Source organism: Trichosurus vulpecula, chromosome 1, assembly GCF_011100635.1.
Source record: "Trichosurus vulpecula isolate mTriVul1 chromosome 1, mTriVul1.pri, whole genome shotgun sequence".
Classification (NCBI taxonomy): Eukaryota; Metazoa; Chordata; class Mammalia; order Diprotodontia; family Phalangeridae; genus Trichosurus; species Trichosurus vulpecula.
The window spans coordinates 465,213,106-465,232,206 of record NC_050573.1 but is presented as its reverse complement, the minus strand read 5'-3'; the positions used below and the strand labels follow the sequence as shown (position 1 = coordinate 465,232,206).

General features: G+C 44.5%; 1 protein-coding gene across 1 annotated transcript; it reads right to left on the bottom strand.

The window, feature by feature from the left end:
- Positions 1–2,664: 2,664 nt before the first annotated feature.
- Positions 2,665–12,771, bottom strand: NR2F1 (nuclear receptor subfamily 2 group F member 1). The gene is made up of 3 exons (XM_036750133.1): positions 11,987–12,771; positions 8,916–9,443; positions 2,665–3,713 (listed from the first exon to the last, which is right to left on the bottom strand). Exons 1-3 carry the CDS (start codon positions 12,426–12,428, stop codon positions 3,433–3,435), a joined length of 1,251 nt encoding a protein of 416 aa, XP_036606028.1. The 5' UTR covers positions 12,429–12,771; the 3' UTR covers positions 2,665–3,432.
- Between the last annotated feature and the right edge of the window lie 6,330 nt (positions 12,772–19,101).

Sequence of the window (19,101 nt, the reverse complement as noted above, 5' to 3'; positions counted from 1 at the left end):
GACTAGATCAGACTTAATTGGAAGAGGAGGAAAGAAAATCAGGTAGTTCATGGGAAGTCAAAAAGCGTAACCCTTCTGTTTGGGTGTCTTTTTCTATTTCGATCATTGTTTTCTCTGATCTTAAACTCTCTATTAGCACATGGGGGTTCTATGTTCCCAATTACTTGTCTGAGAGTTGAAAAACTTCCAAGGCTTAAAGCCTGATAGTACACACAGAAATCACACACACACACACACACACACACACACACACACACACAATCTATCTCCTCTCTTTCCTTTTCTCTGGAAAGAGGAGTTTTTGCAAGAGGCTTTGAACAGATTTAATTGTTATAAATCCTTTCTGGACTTTTGTTCCAGCATGAAGATTAAACCATTCATTTCCATGGTGGGAAGGGGAGGGGAGATCGAAGAACATCGCGGAAGAGAAGGAGAGGGCCTGACCAAGATCTTCCTGCCCCATAATGGAAACAAAGTTATAGTCCCATGTCCTATTTCTGTCCCACTTTACTCTCCATTTCCCAGTGGCCCCCTGCCAGACTGTGTATGACTAAGGATATGCTCATAAGCTTCTGAGAGGCCCATGGTTCTTTTTCCATCTAGGAAACCCATCATCTAAGGGGATGAATGGTCACAAGGGAAAACTTTCTTCCCATAGGTAAGTAGTATATATGTCTATATACTTAAATCAGGGTTTAGAAAAGTGTTGATGGTATAACATATATTGATCTCTAATACTTTGGAACTTAACCCCCTACAAGAGCCAATTTCTAGCACTGTCAGGACCTCTTCTTCACCCTCCCCAAGAGAGGAATTCCCATGTCACAACTCAGAAACAGTCCTCATACTTTTCCTTACAATGGGCACACCGTTGTTAAACCTCCATATTTAAAGTAATAGAAAAATGTATTTTGAACTACAAAAATGTTTATCTGTTTTCATCAGAGGGATCACATTGTAATAAATATATTTATATCTCATTTTTTTTTAAAGCAGGAGATATGCGTGTATGTACTTACAGGCAGACCAATTCCCCACTCCCTGACCTCCCGCCTCGCTCCATCTCTTCTCCCCCTTTAAAATACATGCCCAGGATCGTTTCTTAAAAATTTATTGGAGCAGAATTTATGAGTTAAATCTCTCCTCTCCCCTCTGACCAATTCTTCCATTTCTCCTCTTTCTGCCTTGGGAGTCAATTCAAAGGCAAAGGTATTGCCCTTGCATCTGGACTGAGGGCTAAGGCCTAAGGTGGGAGTAGAGCTGGGGAGGGGGAAGTAGTTGTGCTTAATTTCCATTGGTTGGGTTCTGGTTTATAATCACAAACCTACATACATCCACAACTGCTACTGAGTTGATACTCTAATTTTCTATACTGAATACAGGCCTACAGAACATCTGCCCCCAGATGCTGATCTGTAGCATTCTGGTAACTGGTTACTGTATAGAGCTGCACTTGCCCAGGCTCTACTGCACCTAGAATATTAAACACCCCAAGTGGGTTGAAGTGAGTGAAGGATCTTGTTAATGCATAAAAAAAGAAAAAGAAAAAAATCTGGAGACTATAGACAGTAAATTGAAAGCAAAACACTGCTACTGGCTCCTGAAATGAAAGCTCTTGCCTCATCGGGGTATGTTTGGGAATGGGTATGGGGGGTGGGGGAGGGGTGTTATTTTTAAAGATCTGGCTTTATTAATACGTTAAGCAAGAGCTCCCTTGGCAGTATGTGTTCTTACAGCTCTGTCTCAGATCCTATAAAACATTCATGCTCTGAAAGCTGTTACAGAGATCTGCACCACCAGCAAGCAGCATTGTGAAGCCTTTACCTTCAAAGGGGCACCATGATGGAAATGGTTTTTAAATTAAAAACGGGGCTTTGGCACACCTCTCCAATTCTCATTTTATAGAGCGGCCATGAGAGAAAGCCAGGGAGGGTCCATCTATGCCACCCAAAGAGAAATCCTCCTGTTAGATTTTCCTAGGAACAGTCTGGGAATAATTTTATGACAATACTCATGACTATATAGGAAAACAAATGCCGATCTTTTCAGCAAAAAGTGTAGCAGTAACTGAGCATACATCCTTGAGTCCCCTAACTCTTCTGAAGCTCTTCGAGGTTCTCTCTGTCAAAGGCACTAGGATAACCATCTGTCTTCCTGAGAAACCATCCTTCCCAGAAAGCAATAGACAACCTCTCTTGACCCCCCAGAACAACCATGAATTCCATCACCAAGAGTAGTAGAACTACCAATAGTTGGTCGCCAAGCCAAAGGACAATAAACGAAGATCTATTCCAAGACACCCTGCGTGGAAATGTGCTACGAACAGGACATTCTCTGCTTCTCTAAGCCTACAAACCTCCAGGCACCAACATAAGCTAATCATGAAGAGAATAAATCCGTCTCACTACAGTGAAAAAGCTTACACCGGCCTTGAAGTCACTTGTCGAACCTGGGTGCTTAGTTCCTAGAATCTACACAACGGAGTGGATTTTATTTCAGTTGTATAGTCTCCATTTAACTTTGTTGGGGTCTTTAATAAAGTTCACCCCCTCCAACCCCACTCCCCATCTTTCCTTTTCTATTCTAATGACAATTAGATTCGAAAGTAATTTTGAGTTTGTCTCTATCTTTTGAAATGTGTCAAGCAACAAGACATGTGTTTTTGCTAAATCTTTTATTTTTGTTTAAATTCTCACTTCAATTTTAATTCTTGAAGAACAGCTTCGACAACATATATCGCACTCATTATAAGAAGCAAAGGGTTATATCAAAAATTATTAGTATAGAATCACAGGAAACCTGGTTTGGAACCAGAAAAAAATACAAAACAGATATAGATACATAGACACAGGACAATTTTTTTATAATTATTTGGAAAATGTTATTTTCCCCCTAATTCTTGTTTTTCTTTATGCGCATACGATGTTTTAAATTTTTACAAAAAATGAAAATAAAGACTAATATTTTACAAAATGAATAACAATGTTCGTGGTAAGTGTTTTTGTGTGTTTCTACATAGGCTTCAGTTCGCTTCGATGTTTTTTTTTTCTGTACAGTATATATCCACACATCAGTCCACAATAAATCCTGGAAGGTCCATTATTCTCCTTCTGTTTTATTAAAATCCCCATGGTCCTTTCTTCATTTTTCCCCCATAGACACAAGGTCCTTTTCATTTCCTTTTCAATGTGTTCACAGATCTGATTCTAAATGAGTCTTTTTCCTTTTTTTATTTTAATATATATTTCTGCTGGATTGGTTCTGCTTCGATCCCTCACCTCTCTCCCCTCCCTCGCTCCCCACCTTTCACCATTTGCACCCCGGCGTTAACAAGTTCGACCGTTTCTGTCTGTGTTTGGTGTCCTTGGCCAAAGCCTCGTCCTCTGTGTCTCTACTGGGGGCTCAGGGACCAGGGGCGGTGTTGTCTCAGGTCTAGGAACACTGGATGGACATGTAAGGCCAGTTGAAGCTGCTCCCAGACAGTAACATATCTCTGATGAGAGTTTCAATGGGGGTTTTACCTACCAAGCGAACGAAGAAGAGCTGTTCAATGACTGAGGATGAGACAGTGCGCAGAGAAGGCAGCCGCAGCAGCAGTTTGCCGAAGCGGCTCGGTTGGTTGGGGTATTGGCTTCTCACGTACTCCTCCAGGGCGCATTGAGACTTCTCTTGCAGGCTCTCGATATGGGCGGCATCTGACAGGCCACAGGCGTCTGCCGGAGCAGCCACACACAGGGAGGAGACATGTGGGGGGAGGGGGTGCAAACAGTTAGGACAGTGAGCAGCAGAGTCACAAACAGAAGCAAAAAAAAAAAAGAATCCTTCCCCCTTTTACCTTCCCCAACTCCCTTCTTCCTTTTTTCCACTCTAACAAAATGAAAATAAATCAAACCCCCACCAAGCCTAGAGAAGCTAGATAGCCACACATACACACACGCGCACACACAAGCACGCACACACGCACACACACACGACATCAACCTCTCCCTCTCTTTGTTTTTCCTCCTTCACCTTTGGATTAAATAATGTAAGACTCTGAAGCCATGTTTTCTACACACAGCAACCTGTCCTCAGCCTGAAGGGCAGGATCTTTCAGGGTATTCAGTTCATTAAAACGATTGCTTTAGCCGATGATTGGGGTGTGTGTGTGTGTTAAAGAACCTTAGCGAAATATTCAGTCAGAAAAAGAACTAAATAGATCTTGGAGCCAATGGAAGCCAAAACAACAGTAGTCAAAATCCTAGACCCAAACCTAGATTGAGTAGCAAATAAACACGTAGAGGGCTGGAGGTTGGGGGTAGGGGTGGGTGGGTGGGGGTGGGGAGAGAAGGCAGTCGTTTGTTGATATGCTGGGAATTACATCAAGTCCAATGCTTTAGCAATATAAGGTTTAAGGTTCCTGTGTAAGGAATTCGCAATGCAATTCCTAGGCGAAAGCTCACACTTCTATCTGTATCTTAGATCAAGTAATTGAAAATTGGTCACATCTTTGTAAGCTGTATAATAATCTAGAGGAATATGGCTCAGTTACTCCAGGCTGTGTGCTAAGGAGACATCTGCAGCTATCAGACACAAAGCTAAGAACGGCTGCGGTGCCTAAACACCAGCTAAAATGTAGCCAGACATAGAGAAGCTTCTTATTGAAGAAGAGAAGGGAGGAAAACACTGCCGCAGACTGATAGTATCTCAAACCCTATCTTCTTATCTCACATCAACTCGAGTCCTTATTTTAGTAATAATGTTGCAGAACAGCAGGTTACTTTGTGTTCACTGGTTAGTAGAGAAAAGTGGGTTCGAGGGAAGCCACAATAACTCCTTCTATAGTTCAAATATCCACATTGTTTCTTATTGCAATAATAAATATTTAAAAAACATAAGGTTCATAGAGGAACCATTACTAAGTGGGAAGGTTTAATAGAGATCAAAGCCAGACTTTGCTAATACTCTATCTATATAGATCTATGTATGTCTTAATGCACGATAATGACCCCAAAAGGACATTGGGAAATTGTGTCTATAGAAGAATGACCCTGAAAAGGCACAACAAATGATTCAAATCAAAACCCGGGTGTGGCTGTATTTTTGAAGTTTATGTCTTTATATTTCAAGAACTGGATACAAAGATTTCTGAGCTCCTTCATCTACAAGACTATGGCCTCAAGCAAAAAATACAAATAAAACAAGCTATAATTCAAGAACTTCTGAGAAAGGAATCCTTTGACCTGAGATCCAGACTAGGTTGCTCTCAGATACATAATTACCCAAGCCAGATTGCTTGGCTAATCCATACTATATTGTTAATACAGTGATATTCTTTAACACCAAAATTCAGGGTAGAGTTGATTTACTGCAAAACAAACAAACAAAAAACCCCCACATGCACCCTGGTTAGCTAAAGAATGCATAGGTCTGTTCTTGGCCTTGAATCTAAACAGACTACGATGATTGCCACCAAGCAGGCTCATATTTACATATATCTTGCAATACATGTATTATCTCCCTATTATGCCCCAGGACCCTATTCAAGTCCAGACAATACGATATGAAAAGGTTCCCCCTAACACCCTAGCAGATTTTTTTATAAGACCCATATGTCATACCCTTAAGGTCTGTAAAATATTTATCAGATATTTACGATAAGTGCCCACCAAAGTGCAGGGTCACTGGACGCTAACCTACATCTATTACCCTTGACTGAAGGAAGTGGAAAGGCTAGGCTTTGAACCCTATATCCTTCCCTCAGCCAGGTTTCGATTTTGCGTTCTTTTTTTTTTTGAAGGCTGGGGCTGCTTTTGAAGGCTGCTGCTATCCCTCCTGAAGAAAGAAGGATTTGGCTTGACCAGGACTTGGGCTAAGACTTTGGAAGTTTATTTTCCTTTTCTCACTGGAAAGAGGGTTTCACCAATGGAGAACAGACGGGAATGGGCTTTTAGATCGATTAGGTTATTGCATCCAAAGCTCTTGGATAGCCGGGGCAAGTGTAATGCAATACATATTTACACTACATGAATTATATCTCAGATAAGAAAAGGAGGCATAATGTGCAAAATCCGTGTCTCTCTTTTTATATGGCAGTGTCAATATGGGGACGCTCAATATTTCTTCTACACTGTATGGAAAAGAAATTATGTAAATAAATAACCATTACTGTTCAGGGCTCTACAGCCTTAGCCTTTGTCGTGTAGAGAATGTATTTCATGTGGTGCATTCAGGAGAGTTTAGTGTTTAGAAAATATAGATGTAATCAGCTGCCATAACTAGAAATCAAAGTTATTATTGTGCTGAAAATGGATTTATTGTATTTATGTTAACTAGACTACGGCTTTCATAGAAGCTCTCATTTATCTGAAGAAATATTTAGGTGTGTGAATTAATAGAGGTTTTTTTTTTTTAAGTAAGTTCAGGTCATGACCCAGTCCTTGGATGAAGTCCAGAATATTAAGGATTAAACAAACCATCCAGGGCCCAAATGTAAAAACCACAACAGGAGACCCCCCTGCCAGCGTTAAATACTTAGCCTTAGCAAACTTCTTTGGACAATGTCTAAAAATGTTTTTTTCCATCACTCAAAGTTTGCTTAAAAGTTGGATGACTTTGAGAAAGGCTTCCCATGAATTCCCTTCTGGCTAGCAATCAAAACAAGTTTAGTCAAAAGTGGAAATGTGTGTATGGGGGAGGGGTGAATTGCTCCTGACAGCTGTATTTCCATTTTCAGATATTCTGCTTTCATTTTCTCAATAAAATAATATTATTATTAACTTACTAGACACCCTTTGTGCCTTTAAGTTGTCATCCAAGGAAGCTCTTTGGGAAACTTTTGTTTTGCAAAGAAGGATTTAGCACTACTGTTTAGGAATATAAAGTTGAAATTAAAGAGTTAATAATTACAGGGACTTCACTGTAGACTCTACAGCTCTCTAGGCTACATGGAGAAGGGACATGTGAACAGAAAATTCCAGGGAGTTGGAAAGTGGGTAGAACCAATGCCTTTGGGGTAGAAGAAGGGAGGGGAGATCTCTCCTGCGTAGACCATTCTACACTACAGTGTCACATTTCTATTTCCTAGGACCTCACTAGATAGGGTTAAAAAAATCAACTTCACTGTGATTGGCCTATTTATTGATGGAACCTCCACAGTGAATGAGTGTAAAAAGTAGGTAAGTCTACAGGCATGCTCCAGAGTTAAATCAGCCTGATCTATGCTTTCAAGCCTCTTTGTCACTTTTGAAAAACATGTTTCCATCAAGAAGACTTATTAAGATAAAATGCATTCAAACCATTGAGGTGGCTATTCAATAAATCTTCCATTTGTTTTAAGGTCCGCACTTTCTCCTCCTGCAAAGAATAACTCCTCTCCCACTAGCAGACCTGCATTTGCACTGAAAGTAAAAGGGGGCAGTCAAAGTACATGGCTCTGGCCACCCTGCATACAAATTAGGTGCTCCTGTCTAAATAAATTATCTGTTGTTCAAATCGATATTAATACTACATTTGCTACATTACAATATTGTGCAAATTTAAGAGACATTTTAATACAATGTAAATACTATTTTTCACGCATGAAAGGCAACAAATATTGATAGATTATAAATTGCTTACTGTTCATCAAGGCCTTGGGAGGGTTTTGCCATTTTTGCTAGAGAATGATTTTCATTTGGCTCCTTCTGACTCTAAAATAGATTTACTAGGAATCTATTTTTTCTCTATATGGAAGAATTAAAAAATTACACCAATGGTAGTAATACTAGCGCTACTAAATATATAATTAGAAAAGGACCACATCGGCTCTATACAGCTCTGCATGCACATATGCGACTTCTTTTCTGGCTTTGTTTACATTTCCCCTATTACCTGCTGTCTTTGGTGTTTATGTTTGCTGCTTACAGGATATGATAATAAGAGATGTATAGAATTCACATAGCCTACAATGAGAACACTTCAAAGCCATGTTAATGCGCTTTCTTACAAGTTAATTTGAACCATCTATCATAAGAGGAATTGTTAACATTCAAGTTACCACCGCCTACACTTAATTTGATATTTTCCCCCAGCAATCTGTTAAATTTCTAATATTGGTGGGGTTTGCATAGTAAAAAAGATTTATCTTTGGGCCGACGCAATCTTACTTTCCTTGTGAGTTCTACAGTATTGCTTTGTTTTTTTTTTTTAAATTTTTCTTGTTTATATAGAATCCTTTTTTTAAAATGATCTCAAAAATCTGCAACTGCAAATATCGGAATGATTTCCGATAAGGGAATATCTAGCAGCAACAAAGCGATATTGTTTATGATTTATTTGGATTGATTTCTCTTTTCTCTCTATCCTCTTATTTTTAATTTTAGTATGTGTGTGTGTGTGTAAGTATGTAAACAATCTCAGGCAAGAAATTCGTCCAATGAAAGTACCATACAAGAGAAACCAACATTCTCAAGTCCTCCTCTTTTCTTCTCCTCCCTCAGATCCCTGAGCTCACTCAGACGCCGACAGAGCAGAGGTAGAGATAGTCAGCCTGGTTTGTTTCACCCCCTAACCAGGCCACCACATCCTCTGTTCCAGCCCAGATCGGGCTGGTGCGACCAAGCTGCAGCACTAACTGAGTGAGAAAGCAGCAGCAGCAGCAGCAGCAGTAGCAGCAGAGGCCCACCCACCTCTAGATCCACTCCAAACCTGGCAGCAGCGACCCCCTCCCCAACCCCCACCCAAGCAATCTAGTTGTCGGACCGGAGGCGAGGGTGAGGAGGTTGGGGAGGAAGAGGAGGTGACGGGGGAGGGGGCATCAAACTGGCTCTAGCTCTTACCAAGCACTTGTGCTCCCTCTCCCCATCGCGACTCCCCCGCCTCTCCAACCCTCCCTCTGTGCATCTCCCTCCACCCCTTCCTCCTCTCCCTCCTCCTCTCTCTCCTCCACCCCTCACCTGATGTGAAGAGGACGATGGCTTTGAGGCAGCTGTACTCCGCGGAGTCGACGTGCAGGGCCTTGAGCTTCTCCACCTGCTCCTGGAAGATTCGGATGTGATCCATGAAGGCCACGACCCGGTCGGCGGACATGGGCGAGGCGTGCAGGCCCGCTGCGGCCAGCAGCGGGGCCACGTGGAGGGGCATGGAGCACTGCGCCGCGTTGAGGACAAACAGCTCGCTCCACGTGAGCCGCAGCAGGGCCACCTGGTCTGTGATCTGCAGGTCCGGGAAGAAGGGAATGTTGCGGGCCCACTCGACGGCGCTGAAGAGTAGGCGGGCGGCCAGCTCGCAGATGTTCTCTATGCCCATGATGTTGTTGGGCTGCATACACTGGCTGCCGTAGCGGGAGGTAGGGTAGGGCTCGGCCCGCAGCAGCAGTGAGATGTATCCAGACAGATAGCAGTGACCGTTCAGGGGATCCCCATTGGTGAGGGCATATTGGCCTGGGTTGGGTTGGGTTGGAGGCATTCTTCCTCGCTGAACCGCTGACAAAAAGAAAGAGAAAAGAAGAGGAAATGTGCATCCAAGGGGCTTGCAAACATCTCCTCAACGCTGTGCTGCGGGTCCCGAGACAATGCAAGTGCCTCTCCCCGCAGACACACACACACACACACACACACACACACACACACACACACACACACACGCCCAGGCGCACATACACACACACACACAAACACACACACATACACCACATTCACACATACTCTCAGACTCACACATAAACACGCAGTCCCACACAGGGGTCTATAGATGCAGACAGGTATCCATCCATCCAACTGCAGGATCTTGATAAGTGCGGCAACCGTTCTGCTCTCTTCTCTTTGCAGACTCAGTACAGACCCATCCCGAAGAAGACCTCCTAGGAAGGGCCATCGTCCTGCCCCCACACCTCAACCACCACTTGTCCAAACCCCAGAAAAGATAACCAAGAAAATATGCATAGAAAACAAAACCCCTTTTACCCCTCCAGACTTCAACAAACCAGGGTTAAAAACAGGCGAAATGGTTGTGGTCTAAGGCAAGTGTCTTAAGTACACTGATTTGCAAACTATCAGTGTTTTGCTCATAAAGTGTTTCCACATCACCCTCAAATGCTACCAAATTGTCTTTAAAATAGATACATGTTACATACCCTTACTAACCACGTTCAACTCTGAAGCAGAGTAAGTCTCTAGTACTACTCCGTCTCCCTCTCCCCACCACATCACACAAAGTTCTTACTGTTAAAAACAACAAAAAGACTAAATATTTTCAATGAAAATAAAAATATTCGAACTTACAGTAGCCAAACATTATTGGAAAAAGTAGGAAATATAATTAATGTTTGTCCTGTGCGGTCCCACTGCAAAACCCTGCAGACAGCTTTTGCCCAGTGAATGCACTAGCTTGCAACTGCAAAAACCCTGGATTCATTAACCATCTGAATGCAAAACGTAAGCATGCTTTGAGTTCCTAAAGCTGAACAAAGTTTTTTTTTTTTTTTAAAGTATGTGTATGTTTGACTTCGAGAGTCTCAGCGTTTGAAATTGTCAAGTAAACAAAGGCAACTTTAGTGAAGTTGAGGCTATATTGCTCCCCCTCCCCACATGCATTTTGATATGCTTGTGTGTATTTATGTATATACATAAAGTTGTAATTTTACTTTCTCACTTAACAATTCATAGTTTCTTTAACTTTGACTTTTATCCCAATTTCAGTGCGAGTAATAAATGCAATTTGAGCCCTTAAAATCTAATGGGGCTAGTATAGTTTGCCCACTTCAGTATAGTTTTGAACTTGGCAGTTATTTTTCAATTAAATGAGAGCACAATTCAAAGTTGTTTTTTCCCCCCTTCTTCAAATGCCTACAAAAAGCTCCCTGGAGCTACGAAATGAAGTCGTCATATTTGCCAGCTCTTCCAGATCTGAGGGAATTCAATTTCTTTTCTTGTGGCATATAAAATATAATTTTAAAACCAATTAAAAGAGTAATTTTCACTCTGCAAAATTGACTGGTTCTCTTATTTGACTATAAGACATGCTTAACGGTGGTAAGAAGATAAACTTTAACTGTAAACTGCTAAATCTCTTTATAAAAGAGTGCAGCATATCTTTCCATATGAAATTGAGGCATATCCAACATCCAAACTTGTGCTGACAAAACTAGGCTTTAAATGGTGTGGAAGCTCATGCCAGCTGCAGACTAGGCATTATGGTGAAATAAGAAGGAACGGTAAATACGCTGTAAATTGTCATTTGTATGGAGTATTTAAGCAGAGGGTGGAGTTTGGTGGAGAAATAAAATAAGTAACATGCTTTTTAAAAAATGACACAACTATAAAAGCAGGGATCAGTCACAAACTTTCCTTTCAAAGTAGAAGGAGTGAAAACAAGGCCACAGATCTGGAGAGAATCACACTGCAGCACACTGGATAGGAGAGGGAACCATTAAATGCGAGCAGATTTCCTTCCCCCTTCCCCCCCCCCCCCCCACCATTAGACCTACAAGTGCAATAAATCTCGATCCTCTTTTTCCAAGCCAGGCTTCAGAAAAGATGATGACAGCAATGAATCTACTGTAAAGTGTCCCCCTTCCCACCTTCCTACCCTCCCCTATTTAATAAAGGTTTTAAAGGGAGAATGGAAAAAATATAGCTTTGCAAAAAAAAAAAAAAAAACTCCCCCACCAAACATCATGCCAACAGATACTAAAGCAGCCACACACACGCGTGGGGGAAGAGACACGGCAGAACTAAGAAAGACTGAGGGTTTTTTTTTTTCTTCCAGTCCTGATCATAAAAAAAAAAATCCTCATCAGGATAAGTAGGAAGGAGGGGTGTACAGGAAGGGGATTTCGCGGCGGGGGGTGGGTGGAGAACGGGGGTCGTTAGAGAGAGGGGGTGTCAGCAGAAGCGAAGCTGGGGGAGATGGCTAGGAGAAAGGGGGGAGGGATAAGCTGGTATTTTCAAATGAAGGGGAGGCAAAAACAAGAGAAAGCAAAAGAAAACCACAGCAAAGCTAGAAGTAAAAGAGAAGAAATATTCACCTTCCCGCCTCATGCCCACTTTGAGACACTTCTTGAGGCGGCAGTATTGGCACTGATTGCGGTGATGCTGGTCTATGGGACAGTTCCTGTTGGCACGGCATGTGTAAGTTAAGTTCCTGCGGACGCTCCTCTTGAAGAAACTTTTGCAGCCTTCGCAGGTGAATTGGCCGTAGTGTTTCCCGCTCGATTTGTCCCCGCACACCACGCACTCGATGTGCTGCTGGCTCTGGCCCGAGCCGGGCTGGCCTTGCCCCTTGTCCCCCGCCGTGCCTGGGGTGGACGGAGGTCCCGGCTGGCTCGGGGTCTGCGGGGTGTGCGGGGCGGCCGAACCCGCCTGCTGCTGCTGCTCCCGGGCGGGCTGGGCTGCGGGGTTGGGGCCGCCTGGGTTCCCCCCGGCCACGTCTTCCTGCGGATCTCGCCAGCTGCTAACTACCATTGCCATATCTCAGGGCCCGGAAAGTGCTGGGGGAGCGGAGCTTCTCGCTGAGGGCTGCCGGGGAGAGAGAGGAGGGAGGGGAAGGGGAGGGGGAGGGGGAAGGGGGAGGGGGAGGGGGAGGTGGGTAGCTCGGGTTTGGGGGAGAGGAGCCGGAGCGAGGGACCCGGGCGATGCTGCTGCTGCGGCGGCGGCGGCGGCGGCTGCTGCCTCGGCGGCTCCGGGTGCCGCTGCCGCTGCTGCCCTGGTGCGGTTTGTTGTTCCTGCCGTTTTCTTTCTTTCTTTCTCTCTCTCTTTGCAGCCCCCCCTCCCCCGTCTTTCCCCTCCTCTCTCTCTCTCCCCCTTCCCCCTCTCCGGTTCTCGTTTTGGGGGTTGATTTCTTCTTCCCCCCTCCCCCACCCCCCTTGGCTTTTTTTTCTTCTTCAAGTTGAAAATTCAGAAACGGCAAATAAGGCTATGGGGAGAGGCATTCAGAGCTACACGGGGGGGAAGACGAACATCGGACACAGCACACACGCACACACGCACACACACATACACACTCTCTCCCTCTCTCACACACACAGACACACACACACCCCGCCGGCCGAGTGCTAGGAGTGCAAAGGATGTGCAGACATAGAGGAAGCAGGGGAAGGAGGAGGAGGAGGAGGAGGTGGTGGTGGAGGAGGAGGAGGAGGAGGTCGGGGCTGCCGCCGCCGCCGCCGCTGCTGCTGCTGCCGCCGCTGCCCAGGCTGGGGCCGGTGGTGCTGCTGTAGCTGCCGCCGCTGGTGCAGCCGCCGCCGCCGCCGCCGCTGCTGCTGCTGCCGCCGCCGCCGCCGCCGCCGCCGCTGCTGCTGCCGGGGCGGGTGCTCCGGGCTCTGGAGGTGCGTAAACTGGAGAGCAGAAGGATCGAAGAGAGGAAAAGCCTCAGGATGATCAAGGCTTGAAAGTGTCCGGGGGCCAGGTCCAGGGTAAAACGCAGCCAGCCATTCAGGAAACCAGTCCTGGAAAGCGGGATTCAGGAGATGAAGATTACACAGTTTGCTCTTTTTTTGTTGTGGTGGCGGTGCTGGTGATTCTGCCCTTTTTTGGGGGGTTGGGGGGGAAGGTAATGGAAGAAGAAGAAAAACAGGATAAATTCACGCCGTAGACGACTTCACAGCGAAGTTAAAAAAATTAAAATAAGAGGAATAAGAATTTACAAAAAAAAAAGAGACATCCAAAGTAGGTCGAATAAATAATCCTCTTCTTTTCCTCTTTCTTGCTTCTTCTTTCTGTTTCTTCTGCTATAACACACAGAGCTGATTAAAAAACACTGGAGATCGCCCAAAAATGTTCTTTTTTTAGTATTTTAAGTAAGTCCTCTTCAGCCGGCAACCAACACCCTCCCTCTAAATATATATATGTATATATATATTTATATAATAATAACAATAAGATTACGAAGGGAGAGTCTCCTTTTTTTAAAGTTTCACCCTCTCTCTTCCAACCAGAATGGAGTAAAAGAGACTAGGAGGAGGGAAAAAAGAAGGAGAAAAAGAGAGAGAAGAAGGATAAGAAAAAAACTAATAGAATATGCAAGAAAGGAGAAAGGGGAGAGACAGGGAGGAGAGAGGGGGAGAGAGAAGAGATGAAAGGGGAGAAAGAGAGAGAGGAGAGAGAGAGGGAGAGAGAGAGAGGGGAGAGAGAGAGAGAGAGAGAGAGAGAGAGAGAGAGAGAGAGAGAGAGAGAGAGAGAGAGAGAGAGAGAGACCCAAAAATTGAATGCGTTTAAACGGGAGGACTAGCAGAGCAATGTTTCCGAAAGGGGGATCTGCGCGAATGTCTGTATATAGTGAACTTTGACACTACTATTGAAACTGACACGTTTCTATGGAGATCGCTGCCTTATATGGAGCTCATGTCAAGGAGCCAAGAGAAGGGCTGCTGGCAACTGATAATCAAAGGCGACTGACTGGTCAGAGCCCTGAATTGGGGGGAGAGAAAATGGGAGGCTAAGGTTAGCCAAGCCTCCTTCACTCCATTGGTTGAATATCCCCTCCCCCCTCCCTCCGCCGCCCTCCCCCCTTTTTTTCCCTTTGCTACCTACTGACTGGGATGGGGAAGGGAGGAGGAGAGAAAGTGAGAGAGAGGGGCGGGGGATTGGGGGGAGGGGGTGTTCTTCTGACAAGCGCAATTTACATTGAGATCGCCCTGCGCTGCTATTTACTTTGAGACCTGATTAGTATGGGTCGTCTATGGTCACACACACACACACACACACACACACACACAGAATCGAGGGGGTGGGGGTGGGGAGAAAGCACTGCGTTAGGGGGAGAGGAGAATTAGAAGGAAATTATTTTGATTTCGTCTGAAAAGTTTTTTTTTTTTATATTAGATTTTATGAGTGTGATGAGAGTGCCATAGGGAGAAAAATACTAAGAGAATATTTTAACTGGGAGTGAACAAGCCTACCATTTTAATGATTTGCGTAATAAAGTGAATTTTGCTCCCCCTCCCATATATATGCATGACCTAAGAAATGGGTTTCCAATTCAACCCTTGCTCATTTTATTTTTTCCTCAGCTGCAATGAGGAGAGTGCCCCATTTATTGCCCAAAGTGCTGCCTTGGTTTTATAGCTTTAATTACGATAAATCACACTCATGGAATTCTCCTTGCCACAAAATGTGATCAGAAATCCACTTTTCATTTACACCTTTTTCTCTTAAAACGTGTGTGTTTTTAAAAATTTTTTTACGCTTTTCGAAAAAATCGGTTTTCTTTTTTGCTCTCTTTCTTTCTTTCTTTTTTGCTCTCCTTTCTTTTCTTCCTTCCTTCCTTCCTTCCTTCCTTCTTTCTTTCTTTCTTTCTTTCTTTCTTTCTTTCTTTCTTTCTTTCTTTCTTTCTTTCTTTCCTTCCTTCTTTCTTGTCCCTAGGCTCTGCCAAACGGCAACACTTCAATAATTATTAATAAAACAAAAGTAAGTTCTCGAATTGTTGTCTGGAAGGATCAATGCGCGCAAGTGAGCGATTCCCAGGAAAATAGAAAAGGGGGGGCGGAGGAGAGGGACAGAGAGAGGGAGAGAGAGAGAGAGAGGGAGGGAGGGAGGGAGAGAGAGACGGGGGGGGGAGGGAGAAAGGGAGCGAAATGGTGGGGAAAGAGAGGGAGAGAGAAAAAATGTGGTGGTGATTGTGATTGGTTAGAGGAAGAAGGGGAAGCTCGGCTCTCCTCCTGCCGCCTTTGCCTGGAAGAATAGCTGGAGCTGCCTGCCATCTAGCGGACAGACATCGAGCCTAGGAAGGGCAGCTTCGTTCTCTTAGGCCGCCCCCCCTCCCCCCCCACCGCCCGCCTTCTCGCACCGAGCCTGTGCCTTTACTGCAACCGAAGACAACACTTTGAAATTTCTTTCAATGGATTTTTTTTTTTACTTGAGAGGTTGTACTGGGAAAATAGAATATTTCTATTAGTTGAATATTCTCCAGTGCCTCAGTCCCAGCCCCCTCACCTTTGAGAACATGTTCAGAGGTTCTAGTGTATTTGTGTGTGTCTCACAAAGCAGAAGCAAAGAGTAGGCGCTCCACTCGGGATAACGTAAAAGTTTGTCTCAGCCAAAGCATTCTGAAATCCAACACCATCTCAGGTAAAAGTGGATGTAAAGTATCCACGCTTTATTGATAAAGATGGATTTTTCTTTTACACTTGTTTTCTCTTTAAATTCCCAGCAGAGGTGTATTTGTGGTGTTTTCTGGTGTGATGGGAGCTTAATGTTCTACTCTCCTTCAAACCTGAAACAGTGGAAGTGTGGGATGGTTTGGCGATGAGTAGAACCTATCACTCTTAATAGCAGAATAAACGGTTTTATTTGTCTGTCCCCACAAACCCCCCAACCCGAATAATGAGGAGAGTTTCAATGGGTTCTCTGGGCCAAGCCGCCCCTATTGTATATTGCATTGATAGAAAGGATGTTATTGACTATGCAACAGTGGGCTCTTTTCCTCTCTCTCCCTCTCCCCAAATAAACTCTCACTCATGTCTTCTGGTCAGTGAAAAGGTGAAACGAACAAGATTAAATCAGACAAAAAAAGCAGGCTCTATGTATACGATCTAGATTTTGCTCAGACTGTGAAGAGCCTGAGAGTGAGAAGCAGAGCAAGATAGAAACACACAGAGGAAATGGAGAGAGAGGGGGAGAGTGTGTGAGACAGGGGAGAGAAGAAGGAAAAAGGGAGGGAGAGGAGAGGGAGAGAGAGGAAGAGGGAGAGGGAGAGGGAGAGGGAGAGGGAGAGAGAGAGAGAGAGAGAGGGAGAGAGAGAGAGAGAGAGAGAGAGAGAGAGAGAGAGAGAGAGAGAAAACACTGGTGAACAGACCCTGCAAGCACCCATCCTTCTACTTGCCGACGGTCCCCAGAATCCTGGATCGCTCACAGCTGGCACCAGAGAGACCCGGCCAAGCCCTGCCCCGCACCAGGCAAGTACGGCTTCTCACCCCACCCCTTTAAACTCAGTGTTGCTAATGGGGGAGGGGGGCAAAGAGGGCTGCATCCTCTATTTCTATTTCCTTAGAATACCACAGTCTTCAGATTGTAGGATTGGAGAGGGAACTTTATTTTTTCTCTTGATATCAAGTCGGGTTGCTCTTGTCTGGGGTCAGTTTCTGGCGAAGCTGGAATGGTGGGGACCGACTCAGTTATACAGTAATTTTACTGTTTTTAGTCTGTGTAATTTAATGGATATTAAAGTAAAGCTCCACGTATAGGTTCTCTAGATGTGAGAGTATTATGGTAGCATCTGTCCGGATTCAAAACACGCACACAGATACAGACACACACTATACAACATCTGTTGATGCATTATACACATAGAGTCATACGTTTTGCTATACATACAGATGCAATGAAGATATAAACTTCCATGGATTTACTGAGCAGGATTTGCAGTGGTGACTATGAGGGTGCCCGGTTGTCAGCAAAGAAGGATAAACAGGAGAATGCACTGGTCGGCCACCTGTCCTGTTTGTTATGTGACCACCTAATGGAAGAGATCAATGGTAGCTTGCTTTTATCTGGGTGATAGTGTCAACAGATTAAAAGAACCTCTATCAGACTGACCCCAGGAACTGAGAAAAGAGCTGCAAATGCAAAAAAGAGCTGCAGTGGGGGAGAGAAACTCAGACTATCCTGTGTCAGAGCCAGAAGCCCTTCTACATTCTTCCTTTCTTGAAGCTGTAATGAAGGGTGGGAAGGTTGAAAGGGATATTAAGGCCAAGACGGAAAATGAACTGGAGGTATGGAGAAAGGGAATGAGAAAGGAATATCATCAATTAAAAATTTCTAAGTACATTTTCTAGCCTTAGAAGCACAGACTTGGGTCAGAGGAGAAAAAAGGCAGGGAGGGAAGAATGGTTGTTTTACTAATGCTATTTGGGATGGCAAAACAAATATTCAATATGTTAGGGCATTGGTTTGGTGACAGAATTTCAATGTTTCACTTGGTGGGGGGTGGGACAACCCTAGAACAAAACGGGAAGAGCCCAGGAAGGGTACAGCCCTCCAAGGGCCCAACTCCTCTTACCAAATATGACATTTCTCACTCTCCATCAGATTGACTTTTGCTAGAGCAAAAGTGGGAGATAACAGTTAGGGCTCAGGCCTTTCATAGTTTAAAAGGAATTGAGGGTGGGGGTGGGGAGTGAGTGAAAATGTGGGCATGGCCGGGTAGAGTCATGCTCACCAAATCCTAGATCTCACACTGCTTGTTTTTTTGCTTTGACCATTCCTTGGAAGCAATCTTAAGACTTTACTAGCCCAAGGCTGGCCTCAACTTGTGTGTCAGACAGGAAACTGGCCCCAGGGCTATAGCTCTGTTTCTTAGCAGCTGTTTACACTTCCCTTCTTCCAAGAGAAGTGCAACCATCATACCATCTTCATTCTCAGAGCTGCATCTGCATCAACTTTTAAAAGCCCTTTCAATGTGGAGGTTGGGGGTTGAGATGGAGAGGAGAGGAGGCCTTGGAAACCAAGAGGCACTGATTTCTCCTAGCATGGCTCCAGATCAAGCCTGGCTGAGCCAGGCAGGCCCACTTCGACTGATCCCTTAATTCTGTTTTCTAGCACCCTTTGTCCCAGATTTCACCTGCTCCCCTCCATCTTCCCCATGCAGAAACACTTTTCAACTACCCTTACACGGCCCCAGACTCTCTCAAGCAAGGACACCAGCTGAAGGAAGATAAAAGCAGCAGCTTAGGTCCTGGGGAGAGGCAGTGGTGCTGGGGATTTTGAAACCCAGTCCAGTATTACTTTTTCAACTTGGCATCCCCATAGTCTTGAGCCTGTTGGGTTTAAACAATCACAGTAGTTAAATTAAGGGTATAAGACCTGCCTATGTCATATAGTTGAACCCATTATTTTAAGAATGTAACTACATTAATAAACTCCACAGAACCCTAGACACTTCTCCAGTGGTGTTTGTCTACACAGGCACCCTGTCAATCATCCAATGGACTCTCTCCTAGGCTCCTCTCCCCATGGGTTCTCTCATCAGGCCTAGTTTCCAGTCATTCTTCTCACTCAGAGTCTGAAACTGAGTCACAGCCCAAGCGTCCTTTCTCTCCCTCCTTTCTCCTGTCCAGACTAGTCTCTATGTGCAGTTGAACCTGATTGCTCTCTCCCACCCCCCACATTCCATTCTTCATAGTGTCCTACCATCTATTGCATTGCT

Bases quoted from the DNA above. Each gene is read 5' to 3' on its own strand.
- NR2F1 (XM_036750133.1), bottom strand. From the start codon at position 12,428: ATGGCAATGGTAGTTAGCAGCTGGCGAGATCCGCAGGAAGACGTGGCC. The intron at 9,444-11,986 runs GTGAATATTTCT...TCTTTTTGTCAG, and splicing joins AGTGGGCATGAGGCGGGAAG to CGGTTCAGCGAGGAAGAATG. The intron at 3,714-8,915 runs GTGAGGGGTGGA...CTGCTCCGGCAG, and splicing joins CATCGTCCTCTTCACATCAG to ACGCCTGTGGCCTGTCAGAT.